General features: G+C 36.9%; 1 protein-coding gene across 2 annotated transcripts in view; it reads left to right on the forward strand.

Annotated features, from left to right (window-relative positions):
* Window positions 1-4,562: 4,562 nt before the first annotated feature.
* LOC118923036 (uncharacterized) overlaps window positions 4,563-22,972 on the forward strand; it is a 57,386-nt gene continuing 38,976 nt past the window's right edge. Inside the window, exons 1-4 of one of the 2 annotated variants that reach the window (XM_057502381.1) lie at window positions 4,563-4,706; window positions 9,042-9,112; window positions 12,134-12,230; window positions 13,644-13,745. In XM_057502381.1, coding sequence (XP_057358364.1) covers window positions 4,629-4,706; window positions 9,042-9,112; window positions 12,134-12,230; window positions 13,644-13,745 — 348 coding nt within the window. In that variant the 5' untranslated portion in view covers window positions 4,563-4,628. Of the gene's footprint in view, window positions 4,707-6,484; window positions 8,211-9,041; window positions 9,113-12,133; window positions 12,231-13,643; window positions 13,746-22,972 lie in introns of those variants that run through there. The other variant, XM_057502382.1, reaches the window with a different exon arrangement.

Below are 22,972 nucleotides of genomic sequence, written 5' to 3' on the forward strand. Positions count from 1 at the left end.
TTGCCATCTACATACCCTTTCTTACACTTGGCTATACTTCCTAGCAAAGATGAGAATTCAACTTATCTTGTATTTGCAACTACAAGAAAAAAAGGGAGGTAGGAAGGAAATGGTTAAATAAATTACTGTACTTCATGCTAGCAACCACTTCGATTGTGTCCAATACTGTGCAAGGTCCTGAAGATATAACAATTGGTAATACTTGGCCTCTGTTCTCAAGAAACTTTTAAGTTAAAGAGAGGGTACCAACATATAACACAGTTCTCAAAAGGAAGAATTTTAGAAAATTTCCATAACCTAAGCCTTGACTGCTCATTCAAATATGTTCATTGACTCTGTAAAGAGGCACCACACCTAGGCCAGGCTGTGCTTTCCTAAAGGTGCTTCCTTTTTGGATAGATTCAGCTACATGACATATGGGCTCATAATGATCATAACAGCCATCCCTTATGAAACCCCAGTAGGGGCCAGTCACAAGATGCTTTACATATGTCAGCTTTTTTTATGAATTAGGGTCAGAGATGAGCCTAAAGAAAAAATCAAGATCCAGAGATGTCAAGATTATACAACTAGAAAATGGAAAAGTCAGCACTCAAGCCCAGGTTGGCTTAACTCCAAAGTCCCCTCAATCTCTTACCACTGTACTCTCCTCAGTCATTATCCAGTTTTCACAAATATCATTGCTATCTGAGGCTTCCTGCACTTGGCTGCTGAGTATAATGGAAAAGTATAATGTGACAGTCAACAAGAATAGCTTACCTCCTGTTCATATGGGACAAAGTACTATGTGGTCTATGCACAGCCCCGGCTTTAAGGAGTGTACAATATAACAGAGCAGGGGCTGTATGCAAAAAATATTAAATATAGCCAAAGATGCTCCACATGCCAGAAACAGCCAGTTTGAAAACATAATGAGGGACAGATCCCATTAATAAAGCACTCAAAATATCCCAGAATAAATATGTGTTTATTTATAAAAGATGAGTGAAGCCTTTATGAAGAAATTTAAGGAGCTTTTATAGGAAGATACAATAAAGAATAAATAAAAAGGTAGCCCATGTTCCTGGATGAGAAGACTCAGTGTTGCAAATAATTCTCTCAATTTTTAAATGTAAAGCAATTCAAGCTATGGTTTTGAATCACTGTAATATCAGTACAGAAATAGGTATATAAATTGACTCTAAAATCCAACTAACAATGTATACAGGGAAATTCAGTCTATGGTAAAAATGGTATTTCAAATTAGTGGGGAAAGGATAGAGTAGTCAATAGTCAATAAATGGTATTAAACAACTGGCTGTACAATTGGGAAAACACAGATGCCTGCCTCACAAGAACACAAAAATAAATTTCAGGTGGATTAAAGATTTAAACATTAAAACAAACCAAAAAACACAAACCGAAAAAAAAAAGGGAATAATTTTATATGGGTATAGAAAGGACTCCTTGCCTAACATGTCACCAAGGTCCTACATCCTAATAAAAAATACTAACATCTTTAACTAGATAAGAAACAAAAATGTCAGCAAAAGAATAAACACCAAAGAAAAAGAAAATGATAAATGTCAGAGGAAATATTTGAAATGTATATGGAAGTTAATGAAAACAACAAATTATGAATTTAAACAGATTTCAGAAAAAAAATTATGCAAGTATGTCAAATATAAAAAAGACAAAAATAAACTAGATTATTGCAGTGGTTATTTTTATAGTAAAAATGGATTTTTACTGCTATATTGTTTGGATTTCTACAGTGATCACATGCTGTAAGGAAAATATATAAAAATATTTCCATTTTGAAGAATAACAATAAGTAAAAGAGACGTCCTTCATAGGAGAACTCCAATATTTAATAAGAAGCATCTTGAATGAAAGTGCTTGAAAGTCTCTTGCTTGTGGAATATTGACAAATTCTCTAGTGACCTAAGGAATGGGATAATTCAAAACTTAGCAACTTTTCCTTCTGAGAAGCTAATCTCTAAAAAGCAAGGACAATAGATTTGCTAGTCAAAAGTAGGCATGAAATCTAAAAGCTTGTTTTAAAAGAAATGGCCAGTAGTGAAAGACCCCAGGGCTCCTTCCCAGGGATCCAGCTTCTCACTGCCCCTGCTCCACCCTCAAGGCTTGGTCAACTGTCCAGAGAAAGATGGAAACACTCGGCTATTCCTTAGCATAGAAATAGACAACAAAGACAATGGAGGAGGAGGAGGAAGAACAGGGAACGAAGGAAAAGATGCTCAGCTCTTATTGTTTCAAAACAGATTTTGGAAACTCCCTGAAGAGAAAGAATATGGAAAGAAAAGGTGTGGGACAGCAGAAGTCAACATTAATACCATGAATTGGGAAGAAAGCCTGGGGTGGTAGGAGGTTCCCCACCTAGACTTGATAGTTTCCATAGCGGGGGTGGTGCAGAGCCCAAAGGAAGCAATCGGTTGGACCCAGAGTCCACGCTGGGAGGTGAGGGGTGATGGAGTGTGGTGATGGGAAGACTCTCAGTTAATTGGGAATCCAAGGGCTTGCTCTCAAAGTTGAGGTCCAAGAGCTGCTTCCCACATGACAACAGAGTAACAGCACAACAGGAGGGGTGGCAGCATGGTAAGTAGGCCTGAGGCCTGGAACAGCCTCGCATGCCTTCCAATGCTTCAGCATGGCAAGAGTGAGCAGGAGGAAGTATTCTTCACCCCAAGAGAACCAAAGCACCTGAAGGGACCCTGAGGTTCCCAGTGGAGTATGTGAGCTGATGACCAGAGACAGAGAACTCTAGGAGCAGATGCCACCTGAGAGATACGATGGTCACAAATCAGATCTCCCCCTCCACCAAGTTTCTAACACACATAAATGCCACCCTATGTAGACAGAAGGGAAGAGGAAATCCCGAGTTAACTGATGAAACCTGATGTTGACTAGATTAAGCTTCAGGTATAGGGTAAAATGGGGCTCAAAGAAAGAGTTCTTAAAAATTGTTTTACATTGCTGCAGGCCTGAATTTGTGGATTGTGCAAAATGAACCCACCACACCTGCACGCCTGCTTCATGCAACTGTTTTAATAATGACAAGGTGAGACTGAGATAAGGGAGGTCCCATATGCAGCCCGCCAACTATTCGATGCTTGTTGTCATGATTTCATTGCTGTCTGTCAGAGTCAGGGTTTACTAAACAGAAGAGGCACTGCAATGCAGCCAACTTTATTCAGCTTATTTTTACTGTAAGCAAGAATATACCAATGCATTACCTCAGAATTAACATATATCATTTTCCCACACATACAGATAATGTGACCAGTGCTTTTAATTAAGTCACTGCACCTATAATGCAAGATATTATCTCCAAGCTGATAAAAGACTTCCTTTATATAAGAAGATACACAATTCAACAAAGCATTTTTCTCAGGAGCTACATCCAGGCCAGTTTTGCTGCTTGCTTGTCAAGTCCAGTGTGATTGCACTGAGTTAAAATAAACTCAGTTGACTACCTGTTTTTACTTCCTGCCAACCACCCCAGGACATCGATTGTTTTTCCTTTGAAGTTATACCACTGGGGAAAAGAAAGTAATTCTCATTAATGTATTTATCACAATAAGGATTGCAATTGCATATCTACTGTGTGCTAAATATTTTGCATAATTACTTTATAATTTAAACTTGAGAATTATCCCCATTTTATAGATTTGGAAACTAAGTCTCAGAAAAGTTAACTTACAGTAAAGGCACACAGTGCATGGCAATACTTTTATTTGAATCCAAGTTTGTCTGACTTGTATCCACTTTACCACAATATCTTACTAATGAAAATATATAAGCTCATCTTAAGCTTATACTTAAAAAAATTCTTGTCAGGGAAGATGAGGATAACAAAAGTCATTCTACCACTCCCACCACTCTCACCTCCTACCCTCTCTACCTCACACCTTTTCTCTGCCACACTCAATTACATTCATTCCCTAAACCCACCTGCCTTCTATTACGGCTTTTCAAAGGCTGTTCCCTCTGCTTCAACTGTCCTATCTTTCCTTCCTACTTAGGGAATTGCAACCCGTCCTCTAAATCTGACAGACTTTGAAAGTTTTTCTCCCTCTCCCAAGGAGAATTAGCTGCCTCCACTCCAGCTTCTGCAACTCAGCCTAGCTTTCCATCACAGCACACACCACCACTTGAGACTGGTATCTGCCTGCATATGCCTCTGCAATCGTTACAAGAATATGAACTCCTCAAAGTCAGTTGTCTGGTGCCTACATCTTACTAAGGCACTGGGCACATAGCGGGAGTTCAAAAAATGCTTGTTTAGGTAATGAATGGATTTTATTTTAAATCATTGGTCCATACTTACATGTCCTAGATTGTGAATGAATCATATGTAGGTAATCACTGTTAAGTAAACTGGCTCTTAGATGATTTTAAGGATGACCAGGAAGAAGGGCTTCACCCACCCAAAGCCAGTTTTTCCAGAAACCCCGCCCCCGTCTCATCACATACTCCTCCCTGGCCAGGAATGGCCCCGCCTCCCTTCCTGACAATCAATCGCTTCCCGCGCCTGCGCAAGCACCGCCCTCTCGGAGCCCCGCCCCAGTCGCCTCCCTGAGGCTGTCGCGGGTGGTTTGGTCCGGCAGAAGCCCTTCCTTCACTGCCCCATGGCCATCACCTACAGCTGCATTGCCAACGGCCGAGCGGTCCTGGCGGAGCTGGCCCTCACCGGCGGCTCCTATCAGGTACCTCCGGGTCCGCGCCTCTGCCTTAGCAGGTTCCGCTCTTCATGGGTGACGCCTGCCGGCAGGCCTTCTAGACACAGCGGCCCTCTGGGAGCTGAAACGGTCAGTGGGGGCCAAAGATCTCGGCCCCGCGCGCTGCTGAGCCTGCCAGGCCGTGAATCCCAAGCGAGAACCTCGGCGCTCCGAAACTGCGGAGCCGCATGTGCACCGTCTAGGGGTGAGGGGTGGTACTGCATGCGATCCATTTGGCGGAATTAGCAGTCAGCTTCAATTTTGGAGACCCTTAAAGATTTTCTCTCCCCTGAAAAAAAAAAATGACCTGCAGTTCAGCACTCATTTGGACTTGTGTTAGTTGCGTAACCGAGGGGTAAAGGTGTGGAGGATGCAGCGATGAAGAGAAGATGGCACCTGGAGTTGTCCCTAGCTGAGCTCGTTGTCCCTTAATGTCCGAGGTCTGTATACAGTTGTCCTACAGTGTAAAAAGTGTTTCAGTAGAGGTAGGTCGAGATTGCTCCTCTACAGCAGTTAGGATGGGTGACTGCTTGCTGACCACATAGGAGGTGACGTTAGGGTGCTTGGCTTAGAAGCTTCCACAAGAGTTGGCCTGTCACAGGACAGGGGAGTGAGAATTCCATTCAGAGGAAGCAGCACCGTGTGTTTGGGGAACTTGAAGAACTTGAAGAATATTGCTAGAGCACAAGGTTGCAGTATGTAGGAGCTAAAGATGAGGTCAGAAAAGTGGGCAGAGGGTAGTTAGTGGGGGATCCTGTGTTCAGTTTGTTTTCTTTTCCTAGGGAAACTGGAGAGCAGTTAAAGATAAATAAAAGAGTAATACAATCTGATTCTTCTCCTGGAAAATTTGGTCTGCTTACAGTATGGAAAGTGGATTGCAGGGGAGAGAACCAATTAGGATGATATTGTTATAGTTTAGGTAGGAGAGCTAAGGGCCCGAGCTAAAGCAATGATGGTACAGATGGAAAGGAGGGGTGCAGATTCTAAGGAGACTTTGTAGAACTAATGCTCAGGAGTTAGTGAGTGGTTGAATATTTGGGATAAGGGACAAGGTCTGCCTAGGATAATTCAGTTTTTTTTCTTTATTCCTTTTTTCCCCCAGCTTTATTGGAGAAAAATACATATATTTGACATATGTATGTATAAGGTGTACACTTTATAAGGTGTACAACGTGATCATTTTCAAATATTTTTGTTAGGTGGCATTAAATGAGAGAAACTACAGATGGAGGAGGAGGATTACAGGGGAAGGTGTCAGAGGGAATACAACCTTTAGGACAGGTTGAATTTGTTGCCTGTTGAAAATGACCAGTCTATTTGTATATTTATTCCTCCACTTTATTCCTAAAATATTTGAATGTCCAGTAGGTAGCACTCTTAGGATAGGGACTAACAGCTGAAGATAGTAAAAATGGTAAGATTGACCAAGAAAAGTATATAGAGAGAAGAGGACTAAAAGGCAGAGCACTGTTTGAGAACAGAGCAATGGTGTCCTGAAAGCCAAGAGAAAAAAGTTATAAGAATGTTTCACGGCCCAAAGAAGTTGAACAAGATCTAAAAGTTACTCATTGGACTCAGCAATTAGGAAGTGATTAGTGACCTTACAGCTAGCGGTTTGGAAGAGGTGGTAGAGGCAGAAGACAGATTGCCTTAGGCCAAGAGAATAAGAGATGAGGAAGTAGCAAGAGTGAAGTTAGGCTGTTCTTTCAACAATTGAGAATGAGATAGAGTGGACAACTAGAAGAAGCATGGTCCAGGAAGGCATCTCATTTTTTACTGAGGGAAAACTTTCACATGAATGTAGGCTGATGGGCAGGAGGAGAGGTGGGAGATAAAGAAGGGAAGAGGATGTTGGCGGAGCAAGACCTGTAGGGACACAAAGGGATGGAGTCCAATGTTGCAGCAGAGACAGGAGCCTTGGATTAGAGGAATGCCTTTCCCCTTTCTCCTGGGGAAAGGAGGGGTGTAGGTATAAAGACATAGAACTTGGTCTCCTTCTTGGGCATTCTTCTTTGTCAATCCCTCAAGTGCTGTGTTCCTCAAGGTTCTAACTTCAGTCCTCTTTTAACTTGACACATTCATTCACACCCATGAGCACCTTTACTTTGATAAATGTCAAACCCACTTCCAAAGTAATCTGTCTGCACAGATTGCCTAGTAGAAGTTAAAACATATGTCCAGAACTAAATTATCTTGCCTAACAGATTCCCTCATGCATTTCTAATTTGCTGAGTAGCTCTACTGAGCCATAAAGGAGTCACCTTCAATTTTTCCCACTTCTTCACCTTCACTTTTGTTCATCTCTCAGAGGTTCTGTCAGTTCTATCTCCTGAGTATTCTTGAATCCATCTCCTTGTTTTGGAACCATATTTGCCTCTCGGCCCTCATTACTTCTCACCAGGATTATTGAAAATGACTCCTAACTGATTCCCCAGACTTCAGCCTTTTCCCTCTCAAAACCACCCTCCACATTGCTGCTCAAGTATTGTTCCTAAAACCAAATACGATTATATCACTCCCCTGCTTAAAATCATTTGATGGCACCTGATTACGTTAGAATAAAGTCCATACTCCTTAGCCTGGGGCCCTCTCTGGTAGGGCTTTTCCATGAATATCTTCTCTTCCCCACATATCCCTGTGCTCCAGCTGTTCTGTACATCACACTGTTTCCAGTCTAAGGTCTCCCTCTGCAGCTCCTCTTCCCACTCCCTGGAACCCATTTTCCCCACTTTATAACCTCTTCTGCACTTTGGGACTTCTCAATTCCTCCTGAAGCCTTCCCCAAGCTCAGGCTAATTTACATCCCTTTACCAAACTACTTACCTGGCTGGATTGGAATCTTTTTCTTACCTGTCTCTGCCATCAGACTTCAGGACAAGGACAATGCCTAGTATGTAGTTTTCAATAAGCATTTAATTACTTAAGAAAGAGACAGGAAGTTGAAGGAGCTCATAAGCCTGATGGCCTCTCTATGACACATGCAGGAAGGTAAGAGTAGCAGGGGGTGAATAGTGTGCAACTGGAGGAAAGGATTAAAGGTTTAGAATGGCTGCTATGCAAATAGCTGACTGGAGAGGGAAAAAAGGGTGACAAGGAGCTTTAAGGAACAGTTCTTTCATGTCTTTCCTCAATGCTAAATACCAAGGTTGCAAATACTTTATATTCGTTAGGAAAATACTACTACCCACCAAAACTTAATCATGAGATCACATCCACTGGTATTAGTAGAGTTCTGAAACTAGACAGGATCCTAGAGATTATCTTGCCCAATCCCTTCATTCTTTGCATGAGGATACAGGCCCAGACAAGGCACTTTCTTAAATTGCACAGCAAATTAGTTCTAGAAATAGAACCAAAACCCAATTTGTCACTCATTTTACTGCCTCATGTTTCCATTTACTTTGTTTCAATTTTTCTATGATTTCATTATTTATGTACTCAAAAGGACACTTGGGGAAAGCAAGGAGACTATGTTCCTGTGATGATAATAGAGTAAGTGTAAGTTTATGTATTTCCTTCAGTTTTCAGGTTTCTTAGGAAATACCTTCCTAGAGAATACTGCCTGGATTTTTCAGGCAATACCAAGAATTTCAAATTTTACTTTCTACCATTAGTAATACATTTTACCCTCCCAAAAAGTTCTTACATCAAGTGTCATTGTGTGAACATGGAAAAGTGAATTAGAAGTGTGGCTTTTCAAGTCTTCCTAGGTAACTTTCAGGTTCCTTTCACACTTCTAAAGTAAATTAATGGGATTCCATACAATTAACTGTATTTAAGGTATTCAGGGCAATTCTAAAACCTTGCAAATTTTCTCCCAAAGAATGAGCCTTATAAGAAAAGGTGTAAGAGATCTTAGCAATTATATATTTTACAGAAAGACATCAGTGAATAAAAATCTTCATCTTAATCAAAAAAAGAAAAAAGAAGACTGCTTAGGGTATTTAAACAGTAAGAGCTGAATATATCCATTAACATTTTATGTATAGTTTCAAAGACTAGAGGTCACTGAAAAGATAATTGATTAGATAGTGCTTCCCAGCCCTGAAGCTGCATATAAGATGTGACTATAAAAATACGACTGATTAGTGCAGCCTGTATTTGCACACTTATATGTATATATACAAAGTACATGTGCATTTAATTGTAATATTTTCTTCAGATTCATATGACTATTTCATGCACACTTGCCTCTTACGATGCATTAGTTCTCCTAGTAAACAGGTTTTCCTTAATAAACGAAGAGTCATTAGTAAATTTAGGAGAGGAATTATGAAAGACACTACAATCTTCTACCAAGTAAATATGACAATTTATTTTTAGGAAGCAGCGGCAATAGTGCTTAGACTTGTACTTCTCAGAGCTGAACCAAAGACCATAATTCGAATGGGAAGGTAAGGTATAGTCTAATAAAAGTCTGCTTTTTAAACATTACCAGCTAATAATCCTAATAATAATAACATGAGGGGAAAAAAATACTGGCTGCCCTTACTCTTGTTTGAACCCTCAGAAAGGAGAACTTCTAACTGTAAAAACATAAAAGCAAATGGAAATGATTAATACCAAATTCAAGATAGTGGTTACCTCTGCAAAGGAAAGGGAGAAGAATGAAATTGAGGAAGGTATACAGAGGACATTAATTGTATCTGTAACATTTTAACTGGAAAGTGCTCTTGATATCTTGTTCTCCATACATTTTTGGTATACCCAGAAGATTTCATTAATAAAGAAGGAAACTTACACATGAAAATATCTTTAATACGACCACTCTAAGCTTTACTAAGAAGTGCCACAATTGAATCGATCTACGTACAAATAATGACATGGTACGGCCTAAACCAGCCTTGAAAAAATCTTCCTACTGAAGGAACAGGTGGGGAATAAGAGAGCTTCTATTATTTTTAGACTCATCATTATTTTTTTTAGGAGTAGGTTTGTTTTAACCTTTAGATTGTAAAATAAATAAGAATCCAAAAACTACATCAAGTGAATATATAGTTTTATGAAGTTTTACAAGGGAACCTCCCCTCCAACAAACCGCAACTGACACCTAAAGCCAAAAAAAATAGAACATTGCCAGCCACCCCAAAAACTCCCTACCATGTGTCCTGTCCCATCCACAGCTTCTTCCCTCTCCCCACACACAACCAGCCTTCTAACTTCTATAGCAATTATTTATCCTGTTTCTTCATTGCCTCAGAGCCTAAATACACATCCACAGACGTAAGAGCCCAATCCTGCCCGTTTTTTAATTTAGTGTTTTTCAGATCTCTTTAATCTATATATTCCCTCTCCATCCTTTTCCTTTCCTTACAGTTTAATGTTGAAAGACCTATAGTTTTCCACAGTCTGGTTTTGCTGACTGCATACGTAAATGCATTTCACCATAGTCCAAGCAACTGGATCCAGAGGCTTGATCCCTTTGGCAAGACTATAGGTGCTTTTTTATCAGATGGTACGTATGTCTGCTTATATCTCCTTTTGACATGCCAACAGTCACTGATATTCATTGCCTATACCCTAGAGCCATTAATTCACTGGGGGTTAAAAAATGATGATATTCCATTTTGTTTTCACTTATTAAATGGAATGACTTCAAAAAGAGACACTTTGCTCATCTACCATTGTACATTTTAATTTAAATTTTCAAGGACCTCTTTCTGAACTCTTGACTCATATATCCAACCACTTATTATGTATCTCTTCTGGGTGTCCGATAGGCATCTCAAACTTCTGTCAAAAACCAAACCTCCTCCTGCAGTCTTCCACATACCACTTTACAGTTCCTCAGGCCTAAAACCTTTCTGATACTTGACTTTTGCTTCTTACATCCAAATCCAATCCATCAGCAAATTCTATTGCCTTGACTTTCCAAACAGATCCACAAACTGACCACTTCCACCCCTACCAGAGCTCCCATGCTATACCATCATGTCTTGCCTGGTTACTCAATATTCTTTTCATTTTGATTTTGATTTTTAAGGATTGTTCTCTTGAAGTTTGCCTTAATAACATTCATAACTATGCAAAACATTTGTATCATTCCAAAGTCAAATCTGCAAAATGGGTTTCTTCCAAGAGGTCTTAATTTTTATTCCTTTTCTCTTTCTACTCCTACTACTCCTTTTTTATAGGTAACCATTTTGAATAACTTTTTAGTTTATCATTTCTTTTTATTTTCTTTTTTCCTATTAGAGATGCATACATATATTTGTACTTCTCTTATGGTAGCATATGAAAATGGTAGATAAATGGTATTACATCTTACACATTTTTCTCCACCTTGCTTTTGTCAGTTAACAGTATATCCTCAAAAAAAACAGTATATCCTGGACACCAGGTATTCAAGTTTTTTAATATTTAAAGTTTCTGAATGTCACCCACTAATAACATACTGAACATAAATTTACAATATCTCTCCTTTCACATCCAGTATCAATTTGCTTCAAATTACGTATATAATTTTTAGAGAGATGATAGAATTTGCAACTCTATTAAAGCAAAGATTCCTTCCAATTTAGAAATAAAATTTCAAGTGGAGAATATATGTATCAATATCATTAAAAATATTTGTAGCATATTCATGATATGATATGAAGGATTTATGTTGAAAGGGTACATATTTTAAGTTTTCTGCCTCTAGGGTTATCTTTCTACCTGTTTCTGAGATTTCTCATTGTCATGTATATCCAGTTTAACATTTGACCAGGTCTGTTGGCTGTGAACCATTTGAATATAGAGTGTTCAAAATGATTAAAGTCTAAGCATCAACCATTTTTTTTGTTGCCATATTCCTAAATTTTCTGGATTGTTGAGCAGTATAGATGCACTTCCCAAGAGTCTTCTAGTCTTCTACCATGTGACTGAGAAAGCACAAAAGTTCTAGAAGTGGAGTGGTCAAGATAAGGTATACTCTTGCATACTATTGGGGAGTTTAATTCCCCCTTCCCCAATTCATCCTGTTCTCCAGAATATTTGGTATTGGCAGTTTACGATTTATTAAATTCTTATCTACCATACTAGAAAGCCAAAAGTGCCACAATTGAATAGATCTACTTATAAATGTAGGGATAGTAAAAATCAGTGAACATAGTATTTTCTGTTTGATCAGACTCTTGATTCAGTCATGGAATGTGAGTGATTTCTATCAGCCATTTTAGATTATTGATATAGATTGTTAGAGTTTTCTCTTTATTCTAATTCATTTGGTTGATGCAATTTTAAATATAATTTTAATTTTGTAGTTTTTATTTAACTATTTAATTTTTCAAATAATGAAATATTTTCTAATTATTCAGATTATAAAAAACTGTCTATAGCTTTTACACTACTACTGAAAGTTTGAAAACAAAATTCTACAAGGGTGCTTAATTTCTTCAATGTTATTATGTAAAATGAATATTTTCTTTACAAAGCTTTGTCTACCATACTCTTTGTATTGGTGGAATCACTTATCTATGTGCTACAGACAATGCCATGGATATTATAACACCACCAGCATTTCTTAAAAACGTAAGTGATTTCTTATACCACTTCAAGGACTTTTTCAGTTATTGAAATTAAGAGTTCTCTGTTTTATAGTTTATTAGAAGTAGTGTCACTAACTAAAAGCAGATCACTCATCTGTCTATAAAGCTAATGACCTTCAGAGATTTCTTACCTTTATCCTTCATCTGCCTGCTATTTCCACACTTGCCCCAACTCTAAAGCAAGGTCTGCAAATATAACCTACTCAGATCTATTAGAATCTCTCTTTATATTTACTTTGTTCTTTAAAAATAAGAAAGATATTAAGCTTCACTTATATTTAATGTATATTTTCAATAGCATATGTATTTAATTTACAAATAATTATATACAAGGCACTTCTGATAGAAAATATAGATCAATTGCAAGAGTTAAATGAAAAGAAATGTATTTTTTAATCAAAACATATTATCTTCAGGAAAAGTTTTACCTGAAAACTGTAAGCAAATATAAAATATGGTAAATAGAGTAAATATATATATACACATATGCACTTATCTAAATACATGAGATTTTATAAATTTATTAAAAGGTAGTTAGCCTTCTCAAAAATACCACCTGTTGTTTATTATCACCCCAAGTTTAATCTCTAGCCAGAATAAGGAGACTTCATAAAAGGCACCCCTAAAGACAGACTAGAGCTAAACTATTATTGTGGTAACTTATGGCCCAGATAGTATGTTTGTTTCTTATTTTAAAAAGTAAGTGATAGCAATCTTCAGGTTTTTTTCACAAATATGTAGTTCAGGATAAATGTTTTAATAAAAATCTGTTAATGGAAAAATCAGTCATCTGTGACAAAACTTACTAACTTTACCACCTTTCCAAAACCAGATGACACAAAATTGCCAACAACATATTTTTTTACCACTCCTTCTGGGGATTACAACATTTAGTGCAAACAGTTGTCAGAATTCCTTCTCGAGACTTTGAAATGTCCTAAAACAACTTTATAGGGTTTGAAAGATAGTCTCATGACATTTAGTTGCAATTGTTTAATTATTGCTGAGTGGATTTCCAGGGTAGGGGCAGGAAGGGAAAATGAAAAGCACTTACTTGGAAAAGTATCTTGGATCCCTGTCTTTCCTTGTCTGCGAGAGGCAAACATCTGTTCTTTCCCATAAGTCCTTAGATAAGCCATAGAATCAAGGTAGTACATTGCATGCAGTCTCCTGTAAAAGGTTGTGATCTGTAGTGCAGCAGTGTAGACTGGGCCAGTACAGGTTTCATAAATACTGTATCTTTAATAAAAAGGGCAACCTGTCACCAAAATACTAGAAATATGGTGATTTCTTTTCTTTCAGGTTTTGGCTAGATTTTGCTTCAAATAAATATTTGCTCTGTAATTCTTTGTTGAAATTATCGACATAGGTTAAACATTTCCTTTAATTTCCCCAGGTTAGTGATACATTTCTGAGAAATTCTTTGATGTCACAAGAATATTTTTCTCCTTCAAATACAGTTGCTGCAGATTTTCAACAAGTATTAGGAAAGTATATGGTATGTAACCTCCAACTGTACTCCTAAACATTGTCCATATTATAGCTGATAAGTTAGTTAGGAATTATGAGTTAAAGGCTGTAAATATAAATGGGAACTAAGAACTTACATCTATAAGGAATGATACCCATTATATATTGATAAGAGAATAAAGCAAGATAAAAAGATTATGTATAGTATACTATCACTGGTTTACCATTCTTACATACAGCCATCTAAGAATAAAGGAATACATACAAATTTATGTTTTGTTTTTTGATTATAGTATAAAAAAGGGGGGCAGGAGCAAGCAAAGGATAAACCAAAAACATCAAATGGTTAGCTTTATAGGGTTGGGAGTCAGGAATATAGAACCTAGACCTCTCTGAATGAAACTTGTTTTACAAATTTGGCTTTGCAAACATGCAAATATTTTACATAATTGTAAAATCCTATTAAATGTTTTAAAAATAGTCCCTACTAAGTGAAATAAAACAGTCACAGATGACAAATACTGTGTGATTCCACCTACAATATGAGAACCTAGAGTAGTCAGATTTATAGAGACAGACTTACAATGGTGGCTGCCAGAGCCTGGCGGGGAATGGATGGGGAAAAGTTACTGTTAATGGATACAGACTTCAGGAAGATGAAAAAAGTTCTGTAGATGGCTGGTGTAATAGTTACACAAAATATGAATATATTTAATACCATTGAATGATAGTTAAAAATCATTAAAATTGTAAATTTTATGTTATGTGCATTTTACCATAATAAAATTTTTTTTATTTTTAAGGAGTGATCCCCAAAACTCAAAAAAAAAGAAAATTTGTGTATTGAGTGCATAGCTTGAAATACTGTGTGTGACTTTGAAACACAATAATTTGATTGTTTATTCCTAGTGAGATTATACCCTAATGAAAAAGAACTAAAAATAAAACTTACTTATTTTCAAGTGTCTTATTAGTTGTAGTAACATTCATATTGCTATTCTGAAATCAGTTCTTATAGATACACTACTTTGAGTAGTACTAAGTAATCACTTTAATGTTGGGAGGCAAGATTTTCAGCAAGAAGAGTTATAAAGTCAAAGAATTAAAACTTTATAATCATAAATTATAATTGAAAATTAAGTGTGAAAAATATTTATTTGAAAATATAGTCCAAGATTATTTTCTCTCAAAAAAAAAATGTACTTCTGGTGGAGAAAGGCTCAAGATGGTGGAGTAGGAAGGCAAGACAGAAACCTCCTCCCACCCACAAACCAAGGCAGCAAATACAGATAAACCTGAAAATGAACTGAAGACTGCAGAACAGGTCACCTACACCTGGGGAAGAAAAAAAGACCACGCAGAAAGGGTAATGTGGCAGAGCTGTGATTTAGCAGAACCCAAGCCCTCCCCCATCTCAGTCCATGGGTAGGAGGAAGAGGAACAGAGTGGGGAGGGGATGGGCACCCAGAAACATTGCACACCTGGCCCTGGAGAGCCACTCCAGGAACATGAGCCCATATTGCATTGTGTTCTGGTGATTAGCAGGACTGGACACCAGAGACAGTTGGAATACTCTGTGAGGCTGAGAAACCAGCTGCTTGTGGAAGAACCTTTGGTAACCACAAACCTAAAGCCTATAATACACAAAAAAATTTGTAAAGAGAAATCCAACCACAACACTAAAAAGAACTATCATATAACAAGAGAAGAGTATAAAGAGAAAGAAAAGAACAGAGAGGAGCTATAAAAACAAACAAAATAATAAAATGGCAGTAAGTACATGCCTATCAATCACCTTAAATGTAAATGGACTATGCACCAATCAAAAAACATAGAGTAGCAGAATTGGTAAAGAAACAAGACCCATCTATATGCTGCCTACAAGAGACTCATTTCAGATCCAAAGACAAACACAGACTAAAAGTGAAGGGATGGAAGAAGATTCTTCATGCAAACAATAGGGGAAATGAAAGCAGGACTAGCAGCAGGACTTGATTTTAAAATAAAGAAAGTAACAAGAGACAAAGAAGGACATTACATAGTGATAAAGGGGTCAGTCAAACAATAGGATATAACCATTATAAATATCTATGCACCAAATATAGAAACACCTAAATATGTAAAACAGATAATAACAGAATTAAAGGAGGAAACAGATTACAACACATTCTTTTTAGGAAACTGTAACACACCACTCACATCAGTAGATCAACCAGACAGAAAAGAAATAAGGAAACAGAGGTGTTGAATAATACATTAGACTACATGGACTTAACATATTTATAGAACACTCCACCCAAAAGCAAACCAAATTTGAAAATACATCAAAAGAATCATCCATTGACTGGTTAGCCAGAGACGGGTAAGATTCCTCAAGGGAGGAACAACCTAAGACAGGCACAGTCGCAGGGGGGTCATCAGGTGAGAAATTGGGGATCAACAGAGGTGAGGCTTAGAACCTCACCCCCTCCTGTTCTGAGAGAAATCTTCTGCATACGTGGATGTTTTATTGCCCTTGTCTAGCTTGGATTAACACATAGTCTACAGGCACACACCTGATCATCTACATTTGCTCTCTTACAACACTAAACTATGTTTTCTACCTTTATCTTGTATCTACCTACCACTTCAGCATTTTATTAAAAATAATAATAATGAGAGAAATGTGGTATCCACATATAAATCAAGTATAAAAATCAAATGAGTATTCATATTTGAACTGACTGTTTATAGTTCATAATGCATGAGCAAAACCGAAGGTTTCTGTGATGGCTGCCCTTGTACTGTTCACCATGTAAGAACTTATTCATTATGTAAGAATTTGTTCTACATGTAAGAACTTGTTTGTTATGCCTCAGAAGATTGGAGACTTGACGAAAATTAGGCTTGGGGTGGATTAATGATTGTGCATTGAGCATTGACTCCCCTATACAGAATTTTATTGTTGTTAACAACCATTTGATCAATAAATATGAGAGATGCCCTCACAAAAAAAAAAAAAAAAAAAAAAGTACACACTTCCAATGGTAAAATAATAAGTAACCGGGATGTAATGAATATAGTCAAGATATTGTAACAGCTTGGTATGGTGATAGCTGGTACCTAGAATTGTCATGTATATAAATGTTGAATCACTATGTTGTACACCTGAAACTAATGTAATGTAATACTGTGTGTCAACTACCCTTCAATAAAAAATAATTATCTACAAAAAAAAAAAAAAAAAAAAAAGAATCATCCATCATGACCAAGTGTATTTAAACCAGAGATGCAAGGATGGTACACTATTTGTATATCAATCAATATCATGTGCCACATTAACAAAAAAAGGATAAAAACCACATGATCATTTCAATAGATAATGAAAAAGTATTTGACAAAATTCAACAGCCATTCATTATAAAAATGCTCAACAAAATGGGTATACAGGAGATGATGTACCTCAACATAATAAAGGCCATATATGACAATCCCACAGTAACATCATACTTACTGGTGAAAAGCTGAAAGCTTTTCCTCTAAGATCAGGAACAAGACAAGGAGATCCACTCTCACCACTCTTACTCAATGTACTAAAGGTCCTAGCCACCACAATCAGACAACACAGAGATAAATGGCATCCAAATTGGCAAGGAAGAAGTTAAACTCACTATTTGCAGATGACATGATATTATACATACAAAACTCTAATGACTCCACTAAAAAACTATTAGAACTAGATTCAGCTTAAGTTTCAGGATACAAAATTAATACAAAGAAATCTGTTGCATTCCTATATACTATCAATGACTAGCAGAAAGAGAAACCAGGAAAACAATTCCATTTACAATTACATCAAAATAAATAAAATACCTAGGAATAAACCTAATCAAAGAAGTGAAAAACCTATACTCTGAAAATTGTAAAACACCCATGAGAGAATTAAAGAAGACCCAAATAAAACGGCCATCCTGCCTAAATCAATCTACAGACTCAATGCAATTCCTACCAAAATACCAACAGCATTTTTCAATGAACTAGAACAAATAGTTCTGAAATTCATATGGAACCACAAAAGACCCCAAATAGCCAAAGCAATCCTGAGAAGGAAAAACAAAGCTAGGGGGATTATGCTCCCTAACTTCAAGCTCAACTACAAACGCACAGCAATCAAGACAATTTGATACTGGCACAAGAACAGACCCATAGATCAATGGAACAAAACAGAGAGCCCAGATACAAACCCACAAATATGTGCCCAATTAATATATGATAAAGAAGCCATGAATATACAGTGGGGAAAAGACAGGTACATAAATGGTAAATTTGGGGGCAAAAAAAAAAAGTATTTCCTAGCCTATTCAACAAATGGTATTGGCAAACTGGACACCTGCATGTAAGAGAATGAAACTGGATTAACTCCATACACAAAAGTAAACTCAAATCAAAGACCTGAATGTAAGTCATGAAATCATAAAACTCATAGAAGAAAACATACACAAAAATTTCTTAAATATGAACATGAGCTTTTTCCTGAACTCATGTTGGGCAAGGGAAACAAATTTAAAAATGAACAAATGGGACTACATCAAACTACAAAGCTTCTGTACAGCAAAGGACACTATCAGTAGAATAAAAAGGCATCCTACAATATGGGAGAATATACTTGTTAATGACTTATAAGGGATTAACATCCAAACTATATAAAGAACTCACATGCCTCAACACCCAAAAAACAAATAACCTGACTAAAAATGGGGAGAGGATCTGAACAGACACTTCTCCAAAGAAGAAATTTGAATGACCAGCAGGCACATGGAAAGATGCTCAATATCCCTACTCATCAGGGAAATGCAAATTAAAACCACAATGAGATACCACCTCACACCAGTTAGGATAGCCAATATCCAACAGACAAGAAACAACAAATACTGGTAAGGATGTGGAGAAAGGGGAACCCTCCTACACTCATGATGGGAATTTCATTTGGTGCAGCCATTGTGGAAAGTGGGATGAAGGTTCCTTAAAAAAAACTAAAATTAGAAATATCTTTATTCAATCCAGTAATTCCACTTGTAGGAATTTACCCAAAGAAAACAAAATCCCTGATTCAAAAAAATACATGCATCCCTATGTTTATTGCTGCTTTATTTACAATAGCCAAGATATGGAAGCAACCTAGGTAGATTAATTGATAAAGAAGAGGTGGTACATATATACAATGAAATATTATTCAGCCATAAAAAAACATCCTGCCATCTGCAACAATATGGATGGATATATAGAGGGTATTATGCCCAGTGAAATAAGCCATACAGAAAGACAAATACCATATGATTTCATTTATTTATGGAGCATAGATAAAAAGCAAAACAGAATGAACAAGAACAGCAGTAGACTCATAGACACTAAAAAATAACTGCTGGTTACCATGGGGGAGGGTTGGGGGGACAAAGGGGCACACACAAAAAAAGATAGCTGTTAAATTTTCAGCCTTCTCTTCCTAGGGCTTGACATTTTTATGTTACATGTATGCTAAGTGAGTTTCTCTAAATCCCTTGTGTAAGAGGCTGTGTCTTTTGTGTTGTATATTGCTTAGGTACATAAATGGTTAATTTGGGGGCAAAAAAAAAAAGTATTTCCTAGCCAGCCCATTGAAAAACTCTAGAAACAATAACCACCCAGTTGCAGTGTGCCCTCTCATGTCTAGAAAGTAGTTTTTAATTACCATTTTACACTAAAAGAGGCCAGGCTTGATTGCAGATATGAGGCAGAAAAATGAGTCAGAAACATTTTGTCATACCAGAAGCAAGAAGCTATCATAGTCTACTGTACTTATGTCAAAAGACTTTAGGAACCAACTTGAAGAAACTATTACTAGCCAATAATGGAATAATTTGAACATCCAAAGGAATAACCGCAGTGGGTTGTAACACATCAAATATATAAAACTCTATGAGATGAGTTTCTAGATACTGCTAGAGGAGAAAGAAAGCCCTCATCACTCAACTTTGGAAGATACTAAGAATCCACCTCATTACTCTGAAAACCAGTAAATAAAAGGGTCAAGCATTTATTCTGACTTTCCTATATAAACTGTACCTCAAAAGAACTAAATAGTTGATGGTGAAAAGCCTTTTTTTTTTTTGGTCTTTATAGATGTGTTCCAGCTAGCAAGTAAAGAGGTGATAAAATACTACTATTTTGCAATCCCTAAAGAAATAATGGATCTAGGCAATCATGATCAATGACTGATAAAAAATTAGGTGAAAAGCTGGTAAGGAACTTCAAAATGGATGCAACAGACTCAAAACACCTAAATTGATTATTCTTAAATCAACAGTAATGGAGACAATCAGCATTTATGTGTATTCTAATGTCACACAATGAGTAGCATCAGCACACATCTTAAGTTATGCTTGCCCACAAACTTGAGACCTGAACTTGACCAAGCCTTTAGATCTAACTACCAGTTTACAGGAAATAGGTCAGTGACCATGTTAAATAATACCACAGGAGTGCAGTTGGCAAAATCCAGAATATAAGAAACTCTACAAGACAAATGTTCCAGTTTTTTCAATAAATGATTGCAAGGGGGAAATTGGTTAAGGAGAATTGATAGGTAAAAAGAGACTTAACACACACATCAAGTAAATGCAATGTGTGGACTTTGGATCCTGTATCAGTACAACATATGTAAAAATATGATTTATCTTTGATAAATTAATACACAAACTGGATGTTTGGTGATATTAAACAAATTTTTAGATGTTTTTAATGATGTGGCTTTGTTTTTAAGACAAATGAGGCCATATCTTTTAGAGATATGAGCTGAATCATTTACAGTTTAAAATAGTAGAATGTCTGGGATTTGCTTTAAAGTAATACATTTCAGTATGAGGTAATAGTAGTAGTGTAAGTGACACAACTGGCCAAGTGTGTAATTACTGGAAGGAGGTGATGGGTACATAGGAGTCAGTTACACTATTCACTATGCTTTTGTGTATATTTAAACTTTTCCATAGTAAAATGTTTTAAGTATACCTGTATTCGTTTTATATTTATGTGTAACAAATTACCACAAACCAGCACCCTAAACAACACAAATTTATTACTTCATAGTTCCTGTGGGTAAGGAACCAAAGCACAGCTTCACTGGGTTGTCTCCTCAGAGTCTCACAAGGCTACAGTCAGTGTGTCATCCAGACTATATTCACATCTGGATGTTCTGGGGAAGAATCTGCTTCAAGGCTTATTCAGGTTGTTGCAGAATTATTTCACTCGTAACTACCAGGGATGCAGCCTTTATGCTGGCTGTTGGCTAGAGGACACCATCAGGTCCTAGAATCGAACAGCAGTTCCTTGCCACATGGGCATCCTCAACATGGCTGCTTGCTTCTTCAAGGCCAGCAGAGAAATATTTCTCATTCCAAACTGCTAAATATTATATAATGTAGCATAATCACAGGAGTGACATCCCCTCACCTTTGCTTCTTTTATTTTTTTTATTTTATTTTTATTTATTTATTTATTTATTATTTTTTTTATTGAAGGGTAGTTGACAACAGTATTGCATTACATTAGTTTCAGGTGTACAACACAGTGATTCAACATTTATATACATGATAATTCTAGGTACCAGGTATCACCATACCAAGTTGTTACAATATTTTGACTATATTCCTTATGCTATACATTACATCCCGGTTACTTATTTATTTTACAATTGGAAGTGTGTTTATATATATATATATATATATATATATATATTTTGTGAGGGCATCTCTCATATTTATTGATCAAATAGTTGTTAACCACAATAAATTTCTGTATAGGGGGGTCAGTACTCAATGCACAATCATTAATCCACCCCAAGCCTAATTTTCGTCAGTCTCCAATCTTCTGATGCATAACGAACAAATTCTTACATGGAGTACAAATTCTTACATAGTGAATAAGTTACATGGTGAACAGTGCAAGGGCAGTCATCACAGAAGCTTTCAGTTTTGTTCATGCATTATGAACTATACACAGTCAGTTCAAATATGAATATTCATTTGATTTTTAAACTTGATTTATATGTGGATACCACATTTCTATATTATTATTATTTTTAGTAAAATGCTGAAGTGGTAGGTAGATACAAGATAAAGGTAGAAAACAGAGTTTAGTGTTGTAAGAGAGCAAATGTAGACGATCAGGTGTGTGCCTGTAGACTATGTGTTAATCCGAGCTAGACGAGGGCAATAAACATCCATGTATGCAGAAGATTTCTCTCAGAACATGAGGGGGGAGGTTCTAAGCCTCACCTCTGCTGCTCCCCATTTTCTCACCAGATGGCCCCCTGCAACTGTGCCTGTCTTAGGTTGTTCCTCCCTTGAGGAATCTTACCCGTCTCTGGCTAACCAGTCATCTTCCGGGGCCATACAGGGAAATGTTAAGTTGGTAAGTGAGAGAGAAGCCTTATTGTTTGAAAAGGTTAGCTTTTTACTTCTTTGCATATTTATGCCCTGTGGCTTCTATGCCCAGCATTTGTCTTGAGGTGTCTTTACCACTTGGAAGAATTATGATACTCGGTAAATTCGACATGTGGCACGAGTTCTATTTAAAGGTTGTGATTAGGTAGGAAGAAGAAAAGCTATAGAAGTAGCAGGCAGAAGAAAACCTTGGGAAGATTGATTATTTCTTTGACATATCTTCTTGTAGAGTAACTTCAGAATGGATAGGTTTTAAACTACTAATTAAATTGTGCACACACATTAACATAATAGGAATATAGTTACCTAACCAAAGCATACCTGTAATTACCAGCCGTCTCCAGTGAAACCAAGAAAACCAGTTAGGCACCTTAGGCATTTGTGAAAACTTATCTATGATATGGTGGATATTTTCCAACTGAACTTAAACAGTCTGAGGAAATTCAGATAAACTAGAACAACCCATTCCTGGGGACTGTTCATATCCCATATGTTCTTTTAACGATAAATAGTCTGTGGTTGTAAGATTTTGGAGTGCTACAATTTGCACTTCTCCTAATTCTTGGTTGAGTTCCAACAGTATAGATCCAGTCCAATTTTTGTTTTACTGTATGCACAGGCCAGCTTAGATATCTCCTTCTTCATTCCCATGGCAAGTCCAGGAACTGGTGGGATGAGTGCATCTACACCTGTGACAGTGCGTGGATCTTTGTTGGAGTTTTTTGATGATCATCTTCTGGCATGAGTCTTCCAGAGAGTGCTGATGTTGGAAGTTCTTTTTCATATCGTATCTTAGTTC

Source organism: Manis pentadactyla, chromosome 5, assembly GCF_030020395.1.
Source record: "Manis pentadactyla isolate mManPen7 chromosome 5, mManPen7.hap1, whole genome shotgun sequence".
In the NCBI taxonomy this organism is placed as follows: Eukaryota; Metazoa; Chordata; class Mammalia; order Pholidota; family Manidae; genus Manis; species Manis pentadactyla.